The sequence below is a fragment of the Cygnus olor genome, chromosome 3 (assembly GCF_009769625.2).
Source record: "Cygnus olor isolate bCygOlo1 chromosome 3, bCygOlo1.pri.v2, whole genome shotgun sequence".
Taxonomy (NCBI): Eukaryota; Metazoa; Chordata; class Aves; order Anseriformes; family Anatidae; genus Cygnus; species Cygnus olor.
The window spans coordinates 32,630,107-32,656,382 of record NC_049171.1 but is presented as its reverse complement, the minus strand read 5'-3'; the positions used below and the strand labels follow the sequence as shown (position 1 = coordinate 32,656,382).

At 38.5% G+C, this 26,276-nt stretch overlaps 1 protein-coding gene across 1 annotated transcript in view; it reads right to left on the bottom strand.

Moving 5' to 3' along the window:
* KCNQ5 (potassium voltage-gated channel subfamily Q member 5) overlaps positions 1–26,276 on the bottom strand; it is a 286,622-nt gene that overhangs the window by 25,179 nt on the left and 235,167 nt on the right. Inside the window, exons 4-9 of the mRNA XM_040550668.1 lie at positions 20,991–21,166; positions 20,449–20,574; positions 13,132–13,242; positions 11,232–11,327; positions 7,859–7,953; positions 5,628–5,654 (exon numbers count right to left, since the gene is read on the bottom strand). Of these exons, the coding sequence (XP_040406602.1) occupies positions 5,628–5,654; positions 7,859–7,953; positions 11,232–11,327; positions 13,132–13,242; positions 20,449–20,574; positions 20,991–21,166 (631 nt within the window). The remainder of the gene's footprint in view (positions 1–5,627; positions 5,655–7,858; positions 7,954–11,231; positions 11,328–13,131; positions 13,243–20,448; positions 20,575–20,990; positions 21,167–26,276) is intronic.

Here is a 26,276-nt window from a genome sequence, read left to right as displayed (position 1 = left end):
CACTGGTTATAGCAGTTGTTCACTCTTGGATCCCTGTTCCTATTTTGAGACTGGTGTGAAATGTTCCTAAAGCCACTGGGTCCTATTCAGTGCAGGCATAAATTGTATGACTTGCAGCAGTGGAGAATCACTGGGAGAAGTGAGAGCCAGGAGAGCCCCCAGTGGAGCCTGGGAGAAAAAAGCTGCTGTCCTTGGGGCTCTTCTTTATAGATAAATAAGATAAATAATAAGATAAATAATGTATCATGTAGAAATAACTGAATCAGAGCATTTTAGGCGCATCCCAGCCAGGCTTCTTCCCGCAGTGAAAGTCCCTTCACTTATGGGTTATGTAGTTCTTGGCTCTTGATTCTCTGTTGCAATAGTGATGGGAACAGTATTAGAGATACAGAGTGGAGATAATCTTATGCCCTTTCAAGTACCTTTGGGCATTCTGCACTTGCATCAATGGCCACTGAAGCCTTTAGAGCCCTTTACTCGTTTTTAATGATGGCTGGATTAGTGCTGTCCAGTGCCCTGCTAAAAATCCTTCAATTTTTGCAGGACTTAGCCTGTTATATTTTGTTCTTTTCCCTTTTCTCCTCTCCTTTTAGAAGATATCCAAAGGAAATCCCTTCAATTAATGTAAACCTGTTAATGCCCTGGGACATTCACATGTCTCTGTCAGTACTCCCTAACTTGAATGCTCGTCCAAAAGGCAAGAACCATTAGGAAGAACTGGGAAAATGGATGTGTAAATGCTTTCTCAAATTACACAGGTTCCTGTATCAGACTTAAATGACAAGGATTGTAGAGAGCCACAGCTATTTCCAGTTATCTCGGTATTCCTTTAGACGTGTCTCTGTCCATTACTTCTTCTACCTTATGTGATTGATAGTTTATTCCGTTTGGTTTATATATGTACTAACTTTCTATTACAATCTTCCCTGGAAATAGTATCTCTTTGGACCTCTATTCTTGCAGGTTGCAAGCTGTGGGATACATTCATACAGATAACACTGGGGCTTTGAAGCATCTTTTAGTGGAGATTAATTACTACTGAAGCCTCTGGAAAAAATGGAAGTGATTTTTTTTTTTTTTTTCATTTCTGAAAGGTTACTTGCAGAATCTTACCACTCATTCCTCCTGTCAATACATAGATGAGCCTCTCACCTCCCTGTGATAGCAAAAAACTTTGTAGCTCTTATTTCTTCTTTAAATGAATTTATTGTCATTGATTTATGAAGGAATAGGTGTTTAGAGACACTAGAGGTCACTGTAGCTTCAGTGCATGAGGAATGAACACTGTGGTGGACCAAACGACTACACTTGATGAGATTTTGTTTTAACTGATAAATGCCAACAAACTCTTGATTTTCTTCCCTGTACTCACAGTTCTGTCTGTTTTGATTGACAATCTTACTATAATTTTCGGGTAACAGAACATTTCTTTGCCTCCCTGTCCCACTCCCTTATTTTCCTTCCTACATTTCTGGTCAAGTTTATCCTCCGCCCCACTTCAGCCTCAGACCTGCAGCACTACTGCTTTCCAGTAGTTAAAATTTATGATTAATTTCTCAGCTCTTCATACTGAGCAGACTGATGGAAGTAGAAATAAGAAGAAATTGAAATTAATCAGAAGTAAACTGAAGGTCTGAGGGTGAGAAAGAATGCTTCGGATGTCAAGTTGAAACAGAAGCTAAAGCTGACGAAAGTTATCACCCATGACAAATAACAGAAATTAAAAGTGCATGTCAGCTTTCAGCAGTTAACTTCTAATGAATACAGATGTTGATTCTTACCAAGATACAGATGACTTTATGGAAATTAAGCTAAGTTGGACAAATACAAGTGCAACAGATAGTAGGCCTGAAGTTCAAATGTACAAAACTTCTCCACCAGTCTTATGCTAGGAGCCTGAATCCAAGAAACATAGTGTTATATTTCATACCTTCAATGAGTAATAACAAGGATTCCAAGGACGTAATGTCTTAATGTTCAAATGTCAAACAAAACAAAACAAAACAAAACAAAACAGGTTTTTATGTTTTTTACTTTGCCAAAACAGTGTTGGATAAAGAGAAACTTTTTTCCCCTCCATTTACTATCATCAGTTTGTACTTTTTTTTTTTGTTGTTCCCATAAGTTCCATCCATTTAGGAATTACCATTTTTGGTAAGAGACACAGTTTCAACAGAATTCAACTGAAGCAGATGGTTGATTTCACATGCATTCCTTCACCCTCCAATATATGATGCAGGCACATCTTCCACAGGCTGTGTCCAAGGGGATTCTTCCCAATAATTATTACACATTTTAACTGTTGATATTGATGAGCATGTTATATCTTATTTTTCCCCACTAATTATTAGATGGAGAACTCAACTGCCATGGTTGTAAAAATCCTCTTGGACTTGGGGAAATGTCTTTATCTAAATACTCAAACATTGTTCTAGATCTCTACAGAGTGATACATTCCAAAAGTTCAAGTCTCAGGCAGAGAAGGGAAACTGGGCTTTGGCAAATCATGGCGTGCTGCACACTGCAATTATTCGACCATATGTATTTCAAAGAACTGTTATTATTGCCATTAATGTCATTGCAGGCAACAAGCAGCAAGAGAAATTACGAGCACTTAAAAAAATAATTCAGGAAATGTCTTTTGGAGAAGTAAGGAACTTTAAAGCTCTAAGGAGGGGAAAATAAATGAATCATGCACCTGATGTTAGTTGGCATTCTCAAATATCATATGAATAGGCAGGATGCTGAATACCTATGTTTCCGAGGGGTGTACATCCTGAAGAGCTTCTGTTTATTACTACAAAGCTTACTAGGAGTGAGGGAAGATAGAGGACCATGTTACTACGCATTCCACTGCTAGGTGAGGGGTTAGGCTTTCCACCTCTAGTAAGATTCTTCATCACTGGCAATTTCTTTTCAATACAGCACATGCAGAGATAATAATTTGCATTAAATCTACTTTTAGAAACGGCTATGAGATAGTAGATGGAGAGAATTCCAGAGTACAATTTACATGCTTCTCTCAGAGCAGGGATGACTTTTTTCACCCCCGAACACCTATGCACGCAGCTCTTTCTTATTGCACCACGGAGAGTTTTCTAAGTAGGGAATTTGTATTCAGGCTCACTACTTACAAAGCTAAAAGAAGCCTAAACTAGACAGGTGAAATTCATTCTTTGCAGACACAATGCATGTCCTACACACAGCTTAAGACTTTATGCTCTCAGGATGCCATAAGTTTCACTGGTTTTGACCTCATTCCTTGCATAGGAAGAATTTCAGCCACAATGTATAACTGAATAGAAATAAAAACTATTTGTGCTCAGTGTGTATTTATAGAAATAGACAATTTAACATATATGGGCTTTCTAAATACCTTGCAGAACTCTAGCACTGATCTACAGAAATATCTCAATTTGTGACATAGATACACCAGAAAGTTGTCCACACTTACTTTTGATAAACAATTAACTAGAATGTTTATGCATAATGTTTTAAGAAATACAACTTATAATGCATTGAACATATTTTTCTTAAAATCAGTGTGAAGCTACAGCCTCATAAGCGCAGTTCTCTTAACTCATACAGCAACATTTAGTTGCCTAATGAAAGGCTGGAGGTCTATGCATGACAAAATGCAAGAATTCATTTCTGTAAATATAAAATTCATTTTGGTAGGAAAGAAAAAACAGCTTTTACCTAAAGTAATAAGAATTTTTCTCCACTGTTATTAGAATGGAGTAAAGAGCATATTCAGAAAGCAATCCAGTGCACTACTTGAACAAACACATCTTCGTTTAAAGAGTGAAACAAGAAGCAGTTCACATAGCATCCCATGCAAGTCACTCAGCATTGCAGTAAGAAAGAAGTTAAATAGTTGAGGACAGTTTTCTCTAAGTACTTCACAGCACTTTGCATTTACATTTTTACTACAGAAGACAACATACACATATTTTAAGTGATACAAACATACAGCAATATATCAGCATAAGAACAGTGAACAGCCACTGACAAAGCACACCTTTTTAAAAAGGCACTGAGTGGTCTGTAGGTTTTTACTGTAGACCAGGATCTCAAAAGTTAACAAGTTCTTTGTTATACCCTAATATGCAGAAGCGCACATAGGAGTTAAGGTTTTCTGAAGGGACAAGCATCCTTTATTCAGTGAAAATAAAGTGAAAAAATATGGCTAAATCAATGACAACTTTTAAACCACAACAGTTATCCCTAATAAGGAGGAGGTGATGTAACTCTGACATCCTTTTTTTTTTTTCTTTTTTTTTTTTTTTAATCTAGTTTCTACTTATTGTAAGTAAATTCATGTCCTTAAGTGCTCATGGATACATCTGGGAATAAGCTTTCTCTTCTGCACAGATCATTGTTTTGGAGATACATACTCACTGCCAACTTCAGTCTCACCTTTAAAAAAACTGAAAGCAATTCTAAATGTTGATGTCAAAGGAGTAGGAAATATGGCTGGCAAGTGCAAAAATTTCGACCAGGCTGGAATAATTTAATGAGATCAATACATTGCCAGTGAACCTATAGAGGTAGCACATGTGAAAAGTCACAGAACTGACAGTGACTCTTTCTTGCAAAAGCCAGAGTAGGTAAAGTGCTCCCAGGGGACATTTCAAAGCAAATCCAGTCACTTCAAGATACTGTGATACCAACAGCAGTTACGTGCACTTCAGGAGCAATCTGAAAAATGGGACATGGGCAATTTCTGCAAAGACTTTCCACCTGATTTTTGCATTTTGGGTGCTGAAGTGCTCAGACTCCCCACAGATGATTAAATAACCAAAAAGAGTTTGTGAACCACAGTACAACTCAGGGGTGGATGCATTTCAGGGCAAGTGTCACTGGTACATTTTTCTTGGCTTTTGATCATTTTCACCTTGGAAGCAAATTCCACTGTCTTCTGACTGTGCTTTACTAGAGTGCTGACTGCCCAACACCTGCTGACTCCCATCCCTAACTAGTTTTGGAGGCAGCATAATTTCTTCTGCAGCCACCAAGTCCTTTCCTGGCCCTAAGTATTCAAGCTCTGAGTAAGCAAAAAGAGCAGCGTTTCCAGTTATTGCCTTCAGACTGTGCATCTCTGGGGCTTTATTTGTCACGTGAAGATAGCCCTGGCTCTGCATGCTGCAGGCAGCCAGTCCTCAGCCAGCATCCAGGCTGGGTGAAAACCAGCAGCGCTCTGCAATGGAGGGCTGATGCCCCGTTTCATGAAGCCAAATTACGCTACATGCCTGTGCCTTCCACTGTGGTTTCTGGAAATGGCATCGGCTTTATGGCAGGGGCCAGTGGGCACTTTCCTCCCCAGGAGCAGGCTCTGTGTGGGCTGCTTCACTCGCTACCACCACAGCTCCGACTGAGTTCCCCCTCCACATTAAAACACTTCAACAAGTACTTAGTACTTAGAAAAGTAAAAAATTGCCTATTTTTTCCATACAAGAACTAGGACAAAGAAGCGAATTTCAGCATCATTGCTCTATCGAACCAGGTTAAATACAATTGCAATTTGTAACTATCATCAGCAGTTACAGTTTATTGAACCTACTGTGCAGAGAAGCCTTTAAGAAGCAGAGATTTCAAAGATAAAAGAAATAAAAGAAACTACAAACCTGCTAGAAGCTTCCCCTTGTTCTTTTCTTCAGGTCAGGGAGTGGGAGGGAAAAACATATTTGTTATGCAGATAGTAATCAGATTACTCAGTTACAGATGATGTTAGATATATGCTAAACATAAATGGATGTGTGAATTAGTGTACAATACACACGTTACATTGCAACCACAAAGACATTCAAGCAAGACTCATAACTACAATGCTTCTGAAAAAAATAAACTTTTCAGTTGTTTTAAAACATGCATAACATGCTTAGTACATACCACTGCAGACTGAGTTGGCAAAGCACTTAGGCAAAATGCATTGCTGACACATATATAACAGAAAGCTGTAGGCTCTTATTAGATAAAGTTATCTCTGGTAAATAAAAAGGTTTAATTTTAGGATATCACAGCAATAGGCTCATTTAAAATTACAATTAGATGCACTTTTGAGGGACAGTCATATTTTAGAATATTTTAGGTTGGATACAACTTCATTATTTATGTATTTTTTATATCCATTCGATTATATCAATGCTGCCTTCAATCTGTTTGTATATGTCAAAAAATTTACAGATTTATTAAAATCAATATTCCATGTAACTTTTAATCTAAAAGCTCCTTTTAGTTTGAAGCATTTTGGAATTATGGTTATGGTAATGGATTACTTATGGCTCTGTTCTTGTCAACTCTTTGAAATTCAAAGATCAGCTTTGGGTACCCAGCCAAACCTCTTTTTGGCTGAGCTTTTTGGCACAGAATTACCTTTTTACTGTCATGTGGATGTTCATCACCCAGCTTTGGGAGAAACCACTAATTCTCTTGCACTGTCTGCAATAACAACAGTTAGGACGCTTATCAGAGCTTTCCCATAAGGCTCGTATTTCATTCCTTTTTGATCTTTATTGAGTATCGTTTACTTCCTTATTTGTGCCCTATCAGTCACCTTACTACCTTCTGGTAAATCTTTAATTGAACTACTGAAGGGTCTTGGATGGCCAGTGCTACATTGAGTATTTTCTGTTTGCAGAACATCAGGATTCTGTGACGTCAGGAGTTTTTAGTTACCTTCCATTGACTGGGTGTATATCTGAGGATATAATTTCCCCTAAGGAGATACTGAATATAGCAGAAGTTATGACAAAAAGCAGGAAATTCCCCAGTGCACTCATCTGCAAAATGCCATAAAGCTGTGTTCCTTTAGAAATGTATTCTACAGCTATAGTCTTTTATAGAAGCACAGAATAGTCAAAGAGTGTGAAAATAGTTTTTAACTCAAGGAACAAGATCTGTATTAATATTTTCTTCATTAGACATAATTTCAAACTGGGCAAGTTACATTGGTTAAAGGAAAAATTGTATTCATATGTGTATTTCCTGAAATGGTTGTTGCTTGCTGTGACCAAAACAGAGGTTTATGCCAAGGACAAATCATTAGGGGTTGAGCTTCCCAGTGAGCCTGCTTTTGGTTGCGCAGAGCCATTCTAGAGCAAGAGGAAGGTGTTACTTCCATTGCCCTCCCCAAATCCAGGTCCTTGATCAACCAAATTTAGCTGAAGTGCCATCTGTGTTTCTGCCCCATAAAAACAAGGGTCTGGAGGAGAGCAGAGAGGGAGAGAGCTGTTGGTTGGCACCCCAATGTTTGTTTGCAGTGCTATCAGCATGTGCAGCTGGGACTGAGGGGTGTTCCCTGGTCCCACAGGTCAGGCATAGCCTTTCAGACCTGATCTTCACCTGGAGCAAACTCGTGTTTTACATGGAGTCACGTGAATTTATACCAGGATTTGGTTCAGGATTAAAAGTTTCAAGACTATAGGGAGATATTTTTGCTTAGTCAATGTGTAGCATTATCCAATAGGTGTGTTCTATAGATCTATTACAAATAAGAATATAACTTTACTGACAGCACTTAGAAGGAATCTGTGTAACTTCAAAATGGGACTGTGGTTATTAATGAGTATATTAATGCACAGCTGGTAGGAATAGTAGTGAAACACTAACCTCTCTATACTAATTTTTTTGGGCGGTAAAATGTTTCTAATGCCTGTGCTCAGTGTTACTTCTTAGATAAATGGAAGTGATTTGTCCCACTGTACTAGGCTCCTAAACAATATTGGTCTGGTTTGTTAGTTGAAACTTTTGGTGAGAGGACTTAAGAAGACAAAACAAGACAAAACAGACAAATAGTAATTCTCTATAAGCTTGAACAGACATCAAGAACAGCACCAGCTGCCATATTTGTACCTACTTTGTAGGGCTGCAGGTATGCAAGGCCTTCAAATGAGGCTTCCAGGTAGCAATGGAAACCGATTTCTCATCAGCCGCATAACTACGCCATACACACTACGTGCAGGATATATGATAAAAAAGAAAAACAAGGCAAGAGGGAGCAGGGGATGAAACAAAAAATTGAAAAGCAGATTAGTAACCAATACAAGTCATGGCTTTCTTTTATCATTCATAGCACTGATACATGCCTGAGGGGAGGAAGAATACTTTCATAATATCGCCAGGTGGCAGTCAGGTTTGTTCGGCTGGCGTCGGTAGAATAAAACCGCCAAGAAGCCTGGTATGGGGAAACAATAGAAAAGCACAAAGGAACCAAGAACATGAAGTGACAATGCCACCGCACTGATTACGGAGAGTGGATTTTGCTCTGATTGGGATGTCTACGTTAGGGTGAGTAAGTAATTACTAGTAAAAACCTACCAAAGCTCTTGTGAATCACAGTGTGGTATGGTAAGAGTTACTAGCTTCGTGGAAATACCAGAAAATATTCAGCACATAAAGGTGCTAAAAAAAAAACATCACAGTGATTTATTTGTGACAATTCCATAGGGGAAACCCACACAAACTTGCAGTCTGAGGTAAAGAAAGTGTCATAGTACATTTTGTAAATGATAATGAAAACCAGACTGAAAGCATTTAGAAGATAAGTGAAATATTCTCTGTGGTTTGAAACATTGCTAAATGTTTAAAACTATGAAATGATTCATTTCAAAGGTGAGTGACCAAAGCATAGCATTGAAAATGTATTCACCATTTAGATTTATAACTGCATGAGGATAGTAAGACAGATCCTTAGTTCTACAAACTGGTACAGCTTCCCTAATGTCAGCATAACTATATTAATTTGTACTAGCTGAGTATCTGTGCTTCCTGTATATTGTCAACCATTAAATGTCATCCAGGTATTCTTGTATAGCGTCTAATACCCTGTGTTTTCCTGTACATCTCCCACAAACGCATCTAGAATTCATCTGCAGATGAAGAGGCTATCACTTACTTTGTAAATTGTTCCACTGCTTGATCCTTCTCATTGTCAAAAATCTGCATTATTTTAAATTTGAAACTCTTTGGTTTTGGCTTGAAGCCAGAGAAATTTGTTATGTTTCTGTCTGCTACATTAAAAAGTCCTGTAGTTTCCAGCACTTCCTCTCTGGATTTATATATTCAAATAATATTCACACTGTTTGCTTCTTATAAGCTAAACAAATTGAGAAAAGCATGTTCATATTATACATTTCAGTCTTCTGTTGTGATAGTTTAGCTATCTTTCAGCCAGGTATAGCCTCTAGCACACAGTGTATCATCTATTGCAACAGAGAAGTTAGCATGGACTAATTCTACACAGTCACTTATCGGAAAATAGACATTCTTATGAAAAACTGAAGCACTGATTTCCATGGTAGCTCATTGTCAATATCCACAATAGACAATTAAAAAAAATGGGCACTGTTACAGTAGATAATGATATACAGTTGAGATCCACCCTACATTTCTAAACGTGAACCTTTTTCTCCAGAAAAGGGCTCTTCCTGCCCCCCAATTTTTTTTCTTCTTTGTTTTCTCCAATTGTGCAGCCTCATTTACAGACTGGTTGTTGAGATGATATGTAGCATGTTAATACCAGCAGCATTATATATGGTGGTAATATCAGCCATATCTACTTAATACATTTCTTGTTCTGTATGTAAGGACTATAATTAACCTTGGAGGAGTAACATACTGGTAACCTGTATGAAGCTCTTGACCCTTCTCCCCTACTCTTTTTCCTCTGTGTTTCTCACCCTTGTTCACATGCTTTCCAGAGCCTCTAGTATTAGGATGGAGTCCTATATAAATACCTTGAATTCATTGTTTCTAGATGAACAGTTTTGTGTTCGATATATAAAGTCATTTGGTTGGAATCATTCCAGCCTATAAAGTCATCCTGATCATACTCAGGTTCATTCCTATGTGGCTGCCCTCATCTTTACTATTCTGCCATATACTGGCAAATTTCTTTATTGGCAATATCTCCACCAGCAATTTTATATTAATTTCCAGATGACTGAAAATGCTGAATGTGGAAATGGACATGAAAATGCTGAACAACATTCACTTCTGAGATCCCGCCACAAATGTCTTCTTTTCACAACAATTTTGCCCACTGAGAGTCACTTTCTGAGATCAGTCAGATGGCTACTCTTTATTTAGCATACTGTCTTACAATTATTCCGGTTGGACTGTCTTACAACAATAAGAAGAGCTATATCCAAAACCTAAGTCTGTTATACCTATCCTCTGTCAAACAAACTTTAATTTCATGGTAGAAGTAGATTAGAATATATGTTTTAGAAAATATGCCAGACACTCATTCTACAGTACAATAGATGCAAAAAGAGCAGATTTATATTTATTAATTATTCTAATAAATATTGTGTGTCAAATACTTAATATTTCGTAAGCATTGAATACTAATAATGGAAAGCATTTATGAACTTTAAGAATGCTTCAAAAACATCCTGGCATCTAACCTGAACTTGACATGGAACTCTAGTGTATTCAGCTAAGCAGCTTCTTTATTTGGATTTATTATTTCAGAATGAAAACAAACAACAAACAAAGAGCATATGTGGTAGACATAAAACACTTGGATTCACAAGAAAATAAACTAGGATGTTAGAAGATTATTTCACCTTATTATTATTATTATTATTTTCCCCCAATGCATCAAGTAGAATAAAGCTTGGTGGAAAAACATTCTTTAGAGGATTTTCTCATTTTTAAGTAAGTTAAGGAAAAAAAAAAAAAAGCTGCTTAACAAATATTATGCTGCTTTTGCTTCAAAAAAAAACTCCAAATCATTGACTGGCACCATGATGTCAACACCGGAGCTGAAACCACTTAAAAAAAAATCAGACATTTTGGAATTGCTCGTGCCTACTTTTCTAGCTTTTGAATTGACTAATATTGAAATCAATTCTCTGGACAGGGCACTTCATTTTCACCAAGTATGTCACTCACTGGAGCACTCTAATCCCTGTAGTAGTGAAAACTAGCTTAATATAGATAAGAGTGCTGTTCTGTCAGTTGTGTTCTCCAGGGATCAATTCTAATTCATCAACTACAGGAATGCAATTGACTCAGTTTCTTCATCAGGGATGGAAGAACTCATAAACTGCACATGGAAATTCTTTATACACAATTATGGAAACACACTGCAATCACTGAAGAAACATATTTCATGAAATTAATCATTCTGTTAAACATTATTTCCACAAATTAAAATATCATAATGTGCTGCAGTATGTACTTTAAAACCCCTACTATTATCTTTTCACTGATTTCATATTTACCTGAATTAGACTGGCAGCTGGATTCCTTCTTTTCTCAAAGTGTTTCTGACGATGCTGTTCCTGCACTTTTAATGCAAATCCTGAACCAAGGATGCCCTGAAATGCAAGACACCATTTTTTAGTAGGTAGTTTTTTGTTTGTTTGTTTGTTTGTTTGTTTTTAGAAATACACAATCAACTACAAAGGTTTGATCTGAAGTAATTGTATGTGTACCTCAAATAACACATTTATGATGGTATATGGCTGTATAAGGTTTAACAACAGTGCCCATTCATAGTGAGACAGGAGACTCCTTAAGGGATAACACCTGTGGTGCTATCAATGACCTCTCATCCCAACCATCGCTTGGGTTTGTGCTACACTATGTTCCTGCAAATCTAAAGGCCACACACACACATACAAATATATATATATATGTGTGTGTATATATATATATATATATACATATATATATAGGCAGGAACATTCAGAGGAACTTAAGCCAAGAATGATGAAATGACCAGCTGCCAGATATGCCAGATATATATGGACTACAAAATCCATATCTGCAGTGCTTATTATAACTTTTGATTTTAGAGATGTCAAAAAAAAATGTCTTGCTTAACTGATTAAGACCATTTCCTCTCACTATTTCATATTTAAATAATCCCCACTGCTCATTCTATACGAATGTAAAAAAAAAAGTCAGTGAAACCTCTCTCCTTTTGTCTTTTTTACTTTTGAATAAGTAAGATAAATTTGACTCCTGCTAAATAGACGCAAAACTGAGAATGTTTCCCTCCTTGGCTTGGAAGGAGCGCAACATTTCTGCTGGCCATGCCTGTGTTATAAGAAAGAACATTTCCACTTGATTCTCAGTCAGGATAAAACAACATTAAAATTGCACAAAAGATTCACACATATCTCTTGTTTTACAGACAGATTCAACACAAAGGTGTTTGTGAGGAAAATCAGTTTCTGTATATAGACATGTGGAACAAAAGTTGTGGCATCTCTGATACATAAAGTTATTCATCTTTTCCATTTCTTTGCAGTTCTGCTAAGACTAACTTTCTTGCTAGTGGTGACTAGGTAACAAAGAGAATTAATTACAGTAGCTGCCATTAAATGTCAAAGATTCACAAACAGGTAATGTAATATAATTATAATTATAACGCATTATAATGTCAGAGGTATTGAAATACTCCCCGTGCTTAAAATAAGAAATAAATGCAGTACACTAGATGATTCAATACTGTTGGCAAATGCTGACTTTTAACCTTGATTTATCTATATGGTTGAAAACAACTGTATTATTATAACATATATATTTTATAATTATCTATAGATAACGAATCCAAGTATTAAAATATTGATTTTCCATAGGTATTGCACTGGATGGAATACAACAAAATACAAATATCACTTCTGATTTCATGCTTATTTAATACTGTGTTGAAAAAGGAAGGAAATTCAGTCTTTCACAGTCGTAGATTACACTTACAAAAATGAGGATTATCCTACTTTTCTTTTAATAGAAACTAATCCAGAGAAACATATTGGCTGATTTTTATTTTTATTATTTTTTTTTAACTTCTGAAAGAAAAGCGCTAATATATGAGTCATAATTCATAACAAAAGAAAGAAATTTCAGTCTTACACAGTAGTATGCTACCTAATTTAGGGTTATTTCCTTGCTTTGTCCTTGCCCCCAAAAAATCCCCAAAACTCAAGTAATGACAGCAACACCAAACCTTTTGTTTGGGTGCTACCAGTTCACCTATGTTGTCACAGAGCAAAAGGTCTTAAACAGTTGTTCTTCATTTATAAATCTTCCTTCAGCTTTTTGTATTGTAACAGCAGTAGGAGCTACTGAAGTTTCTATTACCTTTTTACAGTTTTTTTTTTAAAGCATACTCACGGCAGGTAGTGCAAAGAAAGAAATGCCAAGTAGAGCAAATCCTGCAGAAAGCAGCCTTCCAAGCCAAGTAAGAGGAGTTTTGTCTCCATAGCCAATGGTTGTCAATGTGATCTGAAAAGAAAAGAACAAGGTTTACTGGAGGTCCCTGAGAGGTTAGTTTCAGATTATATACATTGCATGAAACAGCATTTCCACTAAATAATTCAAGACACATGAAATATATATAGTTGTTTCTTAAAGACAAACATAAATAATATGAATTCATTTTCCTTTGAAGACTCAATACTGTCTATGCATGAATAAAACTGAGATAAATAATAAACATGAGAAAAATGTGTCAAAAAGCAATAAATAAATAATAGATTGGAAGGTCTGGGATCTCACAGTTGAAGCAAATGATGGGAAATCATGTGAGTTGGGCAGAAAAAATTATCCTTTTCAGTAGATGTACAGATGTTTCCCCTGTTTTCAGAAGGGCTGTATGTATTTGCCCAACCACATGAATATAAATTACAGAGGTATCATATTGGAGAAATATAGTAGGACTAAAATGAAGTTGAAGTTCATATACAAGATGAAGTCAATGCAAACACAAGCACTTGCGTTATCTGCAAGCCCGTCAGTACAATTTGAACTAGGTCACCTGAAACACAAAAAATGCTAATCAAAAGCTGGAAGGAACTGTAAGAAATTCCTGGTCCTTTCCCTTTCCTTCTCACAGGCTCAGATATATGTACCTGACTCCTGACATGACACTACACTATACAAAGACACTACACAGCACCAGGTTGTGCTTAGGTCCAACAGGTCCTCAGGCCATTGGACAATGTCAGCTCAGATCTGTGTGGGAAGAGGTCAAGGAGAAAGAGGAGGGCATCTGTAATTCCTTCATGTGGACAGTGTGATCAGAGGCACAGCATGCAGATATTCCAAAAGCAGATGACGCCAGAGCAGATGATGGCAGAGTTGGGTGCATGTGGAAGGGGTCTCACAGAATCACAGGATGGCTGAGGTTGGAAGGGACCTCTGAAGATTATCTGGTCCAACTCCCCTGCCAAGCAGGATCACCTAGAGCACATTGTGCAGCATGGCATCCAGGCAGGTTTTGAGTATCTCCAGAGAAGGAGACTCCACAACCACTCTGGGCAACCTGTTCCAGTGCTCTGTCACCACACAGTAAAGAAGTGCTCCCTCATGTTCAGCCAGAGCTTCCTGTATTTCAGTCTCCACATGCAATGCATTGGCGGCAGGTCATGTAGATATGCAGCGCGTATTCCAAGTTCTGCTGGGATACTGGCACGTGGTTGTGGTCTACAGAGCATGTCTCTAAGGCAAAACAAAGCAAAAGATTATGGCTTCGTGTCTGTGTGTGGCTGGGGATCTTCCCCAGCCCAAGGAAATGTCCTCCAGCCTGCTCCTGGCCTGGAAGGTGTGCCAGTCCTAGGCCCTGGGCCCAGATCAGCCGGGGATAGTCACGTCTCTGTGCTTCCCTTTTGGGGAGCACGGACCCAGCCCGCTGCTCGGTGTGGGTGCCAGGAGCAGGCCGGCCGAGCAGAGGGTTTCCGAAGGCCGGGTGGAAGGCTGCAAGGCGCGTGATCAGGCAGCGGCACACGATGTTAAAGGACAAAGATAGACAAGAGTAGGCTGAGTGCCAAGGACTCCAGGGCCTGTTATTATCCGAGAACATGTGCACAGAGAATTATTTTACATCGTGTACCAAATGTGGGCAAGTTCAGGCTTAGCAAATATTCTGGCAGGAATGAATTCTTCAGGAAAATGCCTTCTAGAGACAATATTTTGCTTCCAGCTTCCTCAAAGTTCATTCCTATGAAAGACGGCCAAAGCAATTCTATTTAATGCAGGGGTCACCACAGGACAAAAGAAGGAAAGTCTTTTGGAAGTAATTAGATTTAAACTATTTAAGGCTCCGCAGATAGTAAACAGTGCCTTTAATTGCTCCCATTGTTGGGAACAAACTGCGGGTGTAATTTACCCTGAGAAAGCCATAGTGACTAAAAGAGAGTGAGCTGAATTAAGGCTGCAGCTGAAATTTCAAGTGGTTATCAAGTCTCAAGTTTAGTAATGCTAGCCCAGAGGCAGGTGCAACTCTCCACCACCTTGGGTGCTTATCAGGTCTCGCTCTCCTTCTTTGTTCCTCTTCACATCCCTGCCCCCATCCCCTTTCCCCAGCCTTTGCCAGACTCTTGAGAGCCAATGTAACCCAAGAAAGTGGAGAGAACTACCCCAAATTTTGTGTGGTTCACTTCTGCTGTTTTGGTGAGTTGAGTCAGCTCACGGAGATGTCTGACAAGCACCAGGGCCTGCACAAGGCAGTCAAAGGAAAAGCGTTGCTGAGACTGAGTGATTAGAAGGAAGAGAGATGGGAATGCAACTCCCTCTGTTTCTGGCAGAGGTGAGCTGATGCAGCCATGCTCTTGGACCAGCAGAGGGGCTTGGTTTGGTTTGGTTTGGTTTAGTGAACACAATATTCTGAGCTTTTCAGATTAGAGGGCAAATGCAGAATGGTTTGAAGCTATTAAGACCCAGAGAGTAATGAAGCACTTGAACAAATGAATCCCTTGAACAAAAGTTCCTCAAAATTCATTTCTAGGCCAATCATTGTGAAGCAATTTGAAGCTCTGGAATGAGCCCAGTTATTTGGCTTCTATCCAGCTCCCTATCTCTGCTAGATGCTGGAAAGTACAGAGATATCTCCTGCCTGGGCCGACGAGAAGGAAACAGAACTGTCATCTGCATATTAATGATATTGCCACTAACATCTTCTGAAGGAGTCAAAGATAAACTTGAACCTTTGGGATTTGATATCTGAGAGCAACCCAAAACCAGGAGCAGTCATACAGACTACATCTTTGGAGTTTCTCCAAAGAAAATAATAGAACCATATTAAAGGCTTTTCTCTAATTCTTTTATGTCCTGAAGAATGGATATCAGTCAATGCTTGAGAATATCAGTGTCTTGTTGCTCACTTTGAGCTGTTTTATCTCAGGATGTTCTTTAAATGGGCATATAGGTGTCAGCACCATGCCATATCAGGGACCTTTTGGGGATTAAAGTCTTGCAAGGACAATACCACCTAAGTAGCTGTATTCTTAACACCACACAAAGACAAGAGCAACTAGGTAACAGTATCGGAAATACAAAATCTGGGTATGGATGTAGTAAACTTGAGGAAGTAATTAGGGTCAGGTTGTTTATTTGGGAAGAGGCTGGGGCAGAGAGAGGAATGTGGTGAAAAAAGGATCAAGAAACAGTAAAAGAGATAGGAAGGTTTGCAAATCTTGTCTTACTGGGGATACCTGCTGAACAGCCCCATGTCTGTTCACCCCAGCCTAAATGAGGACAACAAACCAAAACTTGTAGAGTTTGTTTCTTTGGATAGGATTCATTTCACCTAACTTGAAACATAAAATATTTGGGTGTTCAGTATAATCTGGTCACACAAACTTGCACAATGGAAAGAAAGATTCTTTCAGCAGCTAACTCATCATATCTTAAAACGTAGGACTGGATAGATCGGACAAGGAAGGCAGTGCCACCTAGCTAGATTCAAAAATCACTATGGTAGAACTTGTGTTACATCTCATTGCTAGAGCTAATAAATATGCTAAAAATAAGTGAGACAATATAATAATGAGTAAGGTTATGTAACATCGGTGCCTTCAATCAGATGAGATAGGGCCCAGAGGCTCCCCCTCTATCCTAATATTTCTGACATAATTTTATGTTCTGATAGCAGAACTTACCTTTTGAATATTTACCTGCCATCAATTAACTGGAAAAAATGTGGCTTGCTCAGACTATCATGACATTAAATGGGAAAAATGCCATCAATATTAACTCATTTGAACTAGTAATTGCAAAAATGTTATTCATCCTAACTTGTTTTGTTCACCTACAGGTCACTCTGGAGTCCCAGAGCTGTTCTGTATCCTACCGTTACTGTTGTATACTGCTAAAAAATAATGATATATTAAGTGAAAACCTGTTAAATACATAGGAGAGACAAGAGTCTTAATTTGCAGGTAAAACTACTTAACATACAAACTCAATGCCACTATAGGCACACTCAGTTCTAGTTAACACTAACAGTTCTCAGAAAATCATGCGCTGTTTGATTGTGAAAACCTTAAGTTTTTGTATGGACTTTTTGTTCCCGTATAGTTTTGTTATTTTATTCTGTTAAATGAATTTACCATCTCTAGCAAAGCAAATTCTAAACTTGAACTCTTCATACAACACACACTTTAAGCTGTGTTGAGCAGCACTGTGGGGACTCCAACCATAAGAATATTCACAATAGAAACATTAGCACGATGCTTAAACTGCAGGTTGCACAGTACAATGTGCAACTGCAAATACAGTGCAGTATTCAGATGTAAATTAGTATGCCATATCCTGCCTTTTGTCTCAGTGTAAAACTATGGGCTTCAGAAATGGAATTAGTGAAATGACCATAGGAGGGTATGGCCCTTGAATTATCTGAATTAATGAATGGGTTAATTGCCACATGCTGGTTCTGGTACTGTAGGGCAGGGCATAAGTGCTTCTAAAAGCTTGCAATTTAAGAAGACTATTTGTGTCTGACTTCAATGCAGTCTTTTCTTTCTTTTACCTCTGCCATCACAGAATTCGGACTAGGATTTGGTAGATACACTGTGGTTTAAGCGAGAACAACTTTTGCAAATAAACGAATCAATGAGACTGAGCATTGATTTCCCCTAGAATGCCACACAATCTGACCTTTTCAAAATCTGCATGTGGGTTACTCTGGCAGTAAAAACAACCATGACTAAGAAGCACGTTATGCATTTCCCACATACTGTTTTACATATTATACAAAAAAATACGATTATTAAAATGGCAAAGATAACAGGTAAGGGGAAACTCTGATTTTCAGTAACTTTGTTCACTTAAGCACATTAAAAATTTAAATATATTCATGTCACACTGGAAGAAAAGTAAAGGTATAGAAATATACAGTATAGATTGTTTTCAGATTTTTTATTATAATTAGTTTTTTTTCCTGCTGATGTTGAGAAAAGATTCGTATTTTCTCAGTTGCACTACTTATCTGACCTATGAATCATGCACTCTCACTTCATAGAACAAAATATACAAAATATTTTAAGCACCACTTTATACAATGATTATTTCTTAGCAGGGTTTTTCCTTAAAAAATAGCAGTCAGCAGGTAGTGGAGAAGCAAATTCTAAAATAAAAATCATAGTCCTGCTGAGAGCTGCTCTGGAAGAAGGATCTGGATCTGACATGAGCCTCGGTCAGATGTCAGAGTTGAGGTCTGGGTTTGCAGTTCCTTGTGCAATGTGTCCCCTCACTAGTGCCTGCTGGCAGGTGGGTACAATCCTGTGCTTAGCCCCAAATCCCTGCCTATCCAGTGCTAAGTCACACATGGCTTTGCAGAGATGTACAGGGTGTTTCTTGGGGAATCAAGCCGCTGAAGACACACGTTCCCAGACCCATGTGCCACCACATCCAACCTACATGACTTCAGGAGGGTGTCTTGCAGTACCATGTCCCCACTTCCATCCCAAAAAGGGCAATGGTGTTTGCAGACTGCCAGAGCCTGGGTACCTGTCAGCAAGGTCACCAGCATCCCAAGCCAGATGCTTCACAATGACGCCAACACAGACAGGTCAGATTGCTGTGAGCCAAATCTGGACCTCACCTTCTGAAGAGAAGTGCCTCTCCTCCTGCATGGACTGAATTATTTCAGGTACAGATAGACAAACCACAAAATAACCCATGGCAGTGTGACTGAGGGCAAAACCTGCTGCGATGGCTTTAGCCAAGATTAATCTTTTGTTCATTCTCAGTGCAGGATAGAAGCATGTATCTTATTAGAGATTTGCCTTGATATTCTAAAGTAACACATTTCAGGAAAAAATATTTTGTCCTTTTGTAGATGTGCAAGTAAGAGCTGTTAGGTGTGGCTTTTCCAGGCTCCCCAGTTTTGTGCAATAGCACAAAAATACAGTCTCTAGGGAAGACATGTAATAAATGATTATCCCTGAGATTAACACATTTCAAATATACAAGCTAATTATACTAATGGGAAATGACCTTGACGTTTGCCCAAAATGTAAAGCAAACTTATTAAAAGTATCTCTCAAAGATTTAAAGTATTTTGAAAAAGGTTTTTGCACAGCTCTGAGTCTGAGAATCCAGGCCTGTCGACAGAGGGTCTGAGGTGACAAAGCTTCATTTCTGCATCCTTCTGATGAGGAAAGGTGGCAGAGGCTGGTTTAGCTCTCACACTTCTCCCAGGAAAACTAATGAGTGCTCTTGGTTATGTCAGCATTAATGATCTCACAGGCATCATTTCACTGTCCAGACACTGCCAGAGCTCACAGTGTTTGTTGTTATACTGGACAAAAAAAAAAAAAAGAAAGCACCTTTTTTACTACCTGACAATAGCTCTGCAATAGGCTTTGTTGGGACAGATTTCCTAAGCTGCTTAAGTAACTCCCACACAGTACAGGGGTCTAGCTCATTACAAGGCATTTTTTTGGGAAAAAAAAAAAAAGCTATACATTATGCTATAAAAAAAAAAGTAAATCAAATGCTTAGACCTAGGTCCTCATTGTTCATTTAAAGACTTGTTTATTTATACATGTAAGCATTCGTATAATCCTCTTTCTTTCAGAAAAGCAGTCAGGCATGTACTTGGATCCCACAGTTTTTAACAAAGTAAAAGCAGTTGATTTGATAGGTAAACAAGAGCTTAAAAGTTCAACTAAATACGGGTTTTTATACCCGTAAAAATGATTGGAGTATACTGTCGAACCAGAATGGGAATATTTATTCTTTTTGTGCTCAAGGTATGGGGAAGGAGAAACAGCTTTGCTCTAAAAGGCACTGATGAAATACTTCCTTTGACCGCAAAGCTGATGTAAGAATTTTGTTCTTGTTTTCTTTCCTGACACTCCTTGCACCAAAGCCTGTTGCCCTCTTATTTGAATCAAAGCAGCTCCTTGTGGGATGATATTAGAAAATGTATTACTGAAAAATCTGGGTTAAAAAATAAAATGCTTTCTTCTCTGGAAGGTTCATTGATCTGTTTTGCAGCAGAAACTCATAAACAGCTGTTCTACGAGATGGGGTAAAATGTACTATGGATGTGCAAATGAAAAGCTGGAGTATGTAGCCTCTGAGACTGACTTTCTGCCAGTGAAAATGATTCACTGAACAGCACACTAAGTTAAAATCAACAGTAGATAGAATACAAAGCTCTCTAGCACACTGGTTAAGCAGTATGTGTAATTTTTGTATACTTACTGTGCCCCACCACAGAGCATCTGCATATGTGGAGAACTGATTATTTGCATCTTTTTCCACCAGATAAACCAGGAAAGATGAAAAGATGAGTACTAAAAATCCTATGTACCAGGCTGTGATTAATTCCTAGATAAAAGAAAGCAGAAATCAATATCCATTTGAAAGAATGAACAGAATGGCATTTCAGGGAAGACATAACGAAAACATCTATATATGGTTTTGGCATCTGAGCAGTTAAAAGTCAAGTGCTTTCCTGCTGATGCAAATTTTCTTAAAAAACAGAACAAATCTACTTCTGATAGTTTGATATTCCAGGATCTTCACTGATGTATGTAGAATTACAGTGGCACATCAAATTTTCAGCATATTGTACAACCTTTTAGTATTTAACACAGCCTCACATGCCTTTCTAAGTGCCCATTACACTTGATGTTACTTCATGAAATCCTAGATATTGTGGTCAAAATTGGTAAATATTTTTTTTCCTTGGATTCTTGCAGAATCCAGTGAAGACATCAGACGCAGTGCCTAGGATTACGTACCTTGCTGTGTGCATAAACTACTGAACCTAATAATTTCCAAGTGCCTCCTCTTCGGTCCATGCGCACCATACGAAGGATCTGTAGGAAACGAAGACTTCTCAGTGCTGATGTTGCAAAAATGTTACCCTGAGTTTTTGCAGAAACAACTGCTATTGAAGCGATGAGAACAATGATGTCTGAAAGAAATATATTATAGAAAAAATTAATGTCCACGTACCAATCAATAACACATATATGTACATGAGCTGACTGCGGGGACTAAAGTGAGAGTCTTGTGGTGGGTTGGATTCCAAAGCACAGAGAATCCTGTTTGAGGTAGGAGTGCAAGGTGAAGACTGGTGTCAAAATATGCCCTGAGAGATCTCCAGGGTGAAAACTGAGAGGAGTAATTTTGAAAACATATAAATAAGAGCAGCAGAGTTGAAGGATCATCATGTTGGAACTTTGAAGCCTGGTGTATCAAACTGTACAAATCAGTAGATGGATCTGAACTTTTTCCTTTATACCTTTTCTCATAGCAACTTACCTGTGAAAAGCCAGAAGAAAAAAAAAAGGAAAAAAAGGAAAAAAAGAAAAAAGAAAAAAAATAGAGCTACCTCAGTGGAACCAAACTTACAATCACACATATTAGTTTCCTATGAGTACAAACACTGTGTGGTTCAGGCATGTAGTTTCTGGACACAACTCCCTTGATGTACCATATCCCAGAAAGGAAAAAATATAGTGCTGGGCACTCAGAAACATTCTTTCAGTTGGCAGCCTGGAAGGATTTTTTTTTCAGCTCAGCAAGTGTTAGGATTTATTTCTTCAGGTCACAGATTCAAACTGTGAGAGCGGGTTTGTTCTGCATGAACTAATCAGCCAACTGCCCTTTGAGCCAGAACAGCATTTAAAAGAAGATGAGAAGATACACAGTGATGGCACATGGATACTGTGAGAAGGCATAATGTTCTTTTGTGATGACTGGGGCAGACATACTGGTGGGCAGAGAGTGGAAAAGGGCAGTCCAAACTCTGTTACTTCATCACCTCATCATTAATTTCCTGAGCTTCTTTAAAAACTGAAAGAGCCTTTGTAAGATATACCTGGTTTAAAGCTTAGGATTTTGTGCTGTTTGTGTTTATATGTAAAGATAATCTAAAACCATATCCACAGGTGAGAATTTCACGTTGACATGAATTTTGCTTCTTTTGTGTTGGGTATCTTGTGTCAAGTATAGCTCCTAGAAATCAAGAATATCTCAGTAAGTGAAAAGAACCCTATAGGAGAGCAGCAATAGAGACTGGCTTGACGTACAAGCAGGAGACTCTCCTCAGTCTGTTCCAGTATGGTCAGAAATGGCCTTGGTTCATTCTGCCCAGCAAACAGTAAGTAGTGGAAGTCCAACTATCCTTTCCTGCAAACATCCTGAGCTTCTCTGAACTTACCTATGGATGGCTTTGCCATCTTATTACACTACTAAGTGTACAGAAAACCCGTGGTTCGAGGAGTGTCCTGTTAAATTGCAGAAATCCTTGCCACAAGTTTCTAAAAGATTACATGGGTTCAAAATCAACTGGACAATCTCATGGGAGAAAACTTAATCCAGATCTAATAAATACTAAGGCCAAAGTCTCCAAGTACAAAAGCTATGGAGGCTGAGAAACTATTATCACTGTATGCTTGCCCTCCTCCTGTGATCCTCCCTAACTGTTCATTATCGGCTAGTGTCACTGCTGGACACAGTTATACTAGGCTTGGTTGACCCTCTGCCTGTCTTGTGCTCTGAGAGTTTACAATGCATTTGGCTTCTACACAGATGGATCATATTTGGCTACTATATAGTTGGCTACTGTAAAACTGAATTTGCTTCCAGCTGTAAATCCAAGGGGTTTAGAGATCAGGAAGAGCCAGAAATAGATAATATCTCCTGGGGTGTCCCTGCACAGTGCAAGTCTCAAGAGCACAGTAACCAGATACAGCAGGTCTGGGTAAGAATTCAGTAGCAGGATAACTGACTGGGGAAAGTTAAAGATACCAACAAGTCTAACAGAGATCATAAAAAGTGGTAGGGTGGGGTTCAGCTCCACATTTAAATTTAGATGTCTGCTTTTCTACCAGGTGTCTAAATTCCCCATGAAGAAAAAGGCAATCACGTCAACTGAGAGTGGTGCAGCTAACCCTCAGGGAGGCTCCTGATGGCTGCTCAGCTGACTCATGCTCTGGGACTGGCACAAAAAAAGGATTGATTCAGTTGCCTGTATTTATTTGTCCAATGCCGTCTGAGATGCCTGAAGGTATCTGAGATATCTAATAGGTCCGGTAGATGTGCCCTTAGACCTGGGAGGCCTGTGCCCTTCAGAAGTAGCTGGAGAACAGGGAATATCAAGTAACGGACAATATGGACAATAGAGGACACCTCTATCTATCCCGCTGAAATAAGCCCTAGGTCTTGACCAGCTGTGCTGGAGGTATAGACATGCAGCACATACATGCCCACCTATAAGTAGACTTCTCTATTTAGGTGTGTTTATCTGGATCTGAGGCTCATGGAGGGTGTGCTAGAAAGCCATGAGCAGTATGGATTTTGTTGAAGAAAGAGCCTCTCTGGTTACAAAAACTATGACAGTTAGCTTGCCTTGTTTCCTGCTACTCTGAGCAGAGCAGCAATGTAACAGCCTATTTTTAATTAGTGGTAGCATCAGCTAGCAGCAAATCAGATTTCATCAGAAAAGCAGTGTGGGTTCCATCAAATCAGTCTTAGAACTTAAAAAAGAGTGAAGTCACCCAAATATTAGGAATTATGCATTTGGTCTGGACATGATTAAAGTGCTTACTAAGGATTTTGGTTTTCCTCAATCACTCTCAACATGATATTGTTTTTGCAAAAGCAAATGATTTGCCCCTTCCCTTATTCCTTCCCATTCCAGGAGCTCTGACAGCTTTTGTTATAACAAGAAGTTTCCTGGAGGTCCCCCAGTGCAAGAAAATCAAATGAATTCAGCCCATCCAGTGCCGTCCTGCATCTGCTGTGTGCTGCTGGGAACCCTCTGCCCTTCTTCCCCACTGAGGGTCTCTGGTCCTCTCTGACCATGCGAGACATAGCAGTCAACAACAGCATAGCTCTCATTTCGCTCTCCTTAGTATTGGTCCAAGGGAGTTACCTACTCATGTATACCTTTCCAGATGAAGGGTAGGGATGAAGAGAGGCAAAGGGAGAAGTGAGTGAAGAAGGGGGTAAGCAGAAAATGTGTTGGCACACGCTTAAAAACAGTTGGAGGAGGGAAGAGAACCTTCCCAGTCTCCTGGAGTTTTTTTCACGCCTTTCTCTCTCATCTTCTTCACCTCCCCACAAACTCCTCCCTACAAAACCACTCATCTGGCTGGGAGTAGGGAAAGATAGTGTCTCCATTTCTGAAAGCAGCCCTCCCTGGCTGTGTTTCCCTCAGTGCCAGGAAAGGCAGGCAGGCAGATCATTCCAGCATTAGTTTAACTTGCCAGGAACAGGTGTAAGATAAATCAAAATAAACCTCTCTCAGAATGAAATCAGAGTCCAAACAAAAAGTTGCAACATTTTAAAGTCTCTTCTGAATATGTTAAACTGGCATGGCTTTCTTATCTAATGTACCTGTAATGGAAAAATTAAAAGATAAATATTTTATGATTCTCTCCCCACCACATTTTTATTCAGCATACCTCAGGTGCCATTTGTCCTGGTTTAAGTAAGAGAGCAAAATATTCTTCTGAACTTCATCTCATATTCTACTTGAATTTGAGTTTAGGTAAAAACTCCATGGTATTTCTGTATTTTAAGAAGACTTAAAAAAAATCTATCAATATTTCCTCTTGTTTTTTAGAGACAGAACTGTAAAATCAGGAAGCAAAAAAAAAAAAAAAAAAAAAAAAAATAAGGCCAGAAAGTGGATTGTGGGTAAAATCCTAATTTTATTAAAGTAAATAGCTGCATTTCAAGTAACTGAACTGGGACCTAAGTGTCACTCTTTATCTTGTTGCAAAGCACCAGGAAAGTTTGAAAAGTGAGCGAGTAATGGGCAGGATAGTTTCAAATGTCTCTGTCATGACTTATTAGAAGACAGAAGTTTCTGAAGGACATTTACTTCTTTGATTTTTTTCAAGCTAATATGTGGTGGTCTTCCAAAATGTTAAGCATCTCCTCAGCTACAAGACCGATCTTATTCAACCTTTAGAAGTATCTCTCACATTACTTTCTTTGCAGATAGCATCCTCCCTCATTAACTCCAGCCCGAAATTCTGGATCTTCTTGATAGCTCTTGCAATGCTTCTTTTGAACACTTCATTTCAAATTAAATTTCAAACAATGTATTCTTCCATTTCAGACCTTTCATCTAGTATCACTCAAAAAAACGATATTACATGGAAGCTTTGTTAAAAGTTACTTGGCAAAGGCTCCTTTATTTAACAGCCACTGTGTTAACACCTGGGGGAGGCAGAGAAACAAAAATCGATGAGCCCAGAATGCACGTGTGCAATACATTTTACTTCTATATTGTCCAATCTCATTAAAATAGTGACATGTAAGTAAAGACAAGTGATTGAAGCCCTGTAAGGCAACAACCTGAAACTCGGCAATAGCTCATGATGGATGTACCAGTCTGAGCTCTCCACTTCAGGAGAATAAAGGGAGGTTGATGTTGGGCCACCTTACTCTGCTCAAGCATAGTGAGAAACTCATGGTCATTGGGGTTACTTATGGAAGTGTGGCTAGCATTTCTAAACTGTAATCACCTCCAATGGCAACCTTATGATCAAGAGATTCATAATGATAAAAAATGAGGCCTTACAAATAATCATAATGGATTGTTTTATTTGTAATTTTTTTCCACAGCAATGTCCCTACTAAGGGCTTTTTGGATGTTGTGAGATTTTAGAGCATCATGGTAATGGACCCAGATAAAGAACTTGATTGGAATAGATAAAAGGGTGAACACAGAAGCTATACTTAGTTATAGCAAAACATCCCAAAACCTTGACATGCTATCAGGACAACCGCTCTAAAATTCAGGATAATATCAGGAATTAATGACCACCTCTCACTTGCTCAAAGCTCATGTACGTAATCAACTAATAAACAAACCTGCGGTCTCTCCTTCTCTTTCATATCCTTCAAAGTCTAACATATAACAAAAAGTTAGTAACAGCTTTTTCCATATTTAATGCAGGCAAATGCTTTGCTTGTATTTAATGTTGATGGGTTGGAATGTCCTTACCTTCTAAATAAAAATGCCACTTTAAGCCAGTATAGATTAAATTAATCTTGTGATATTT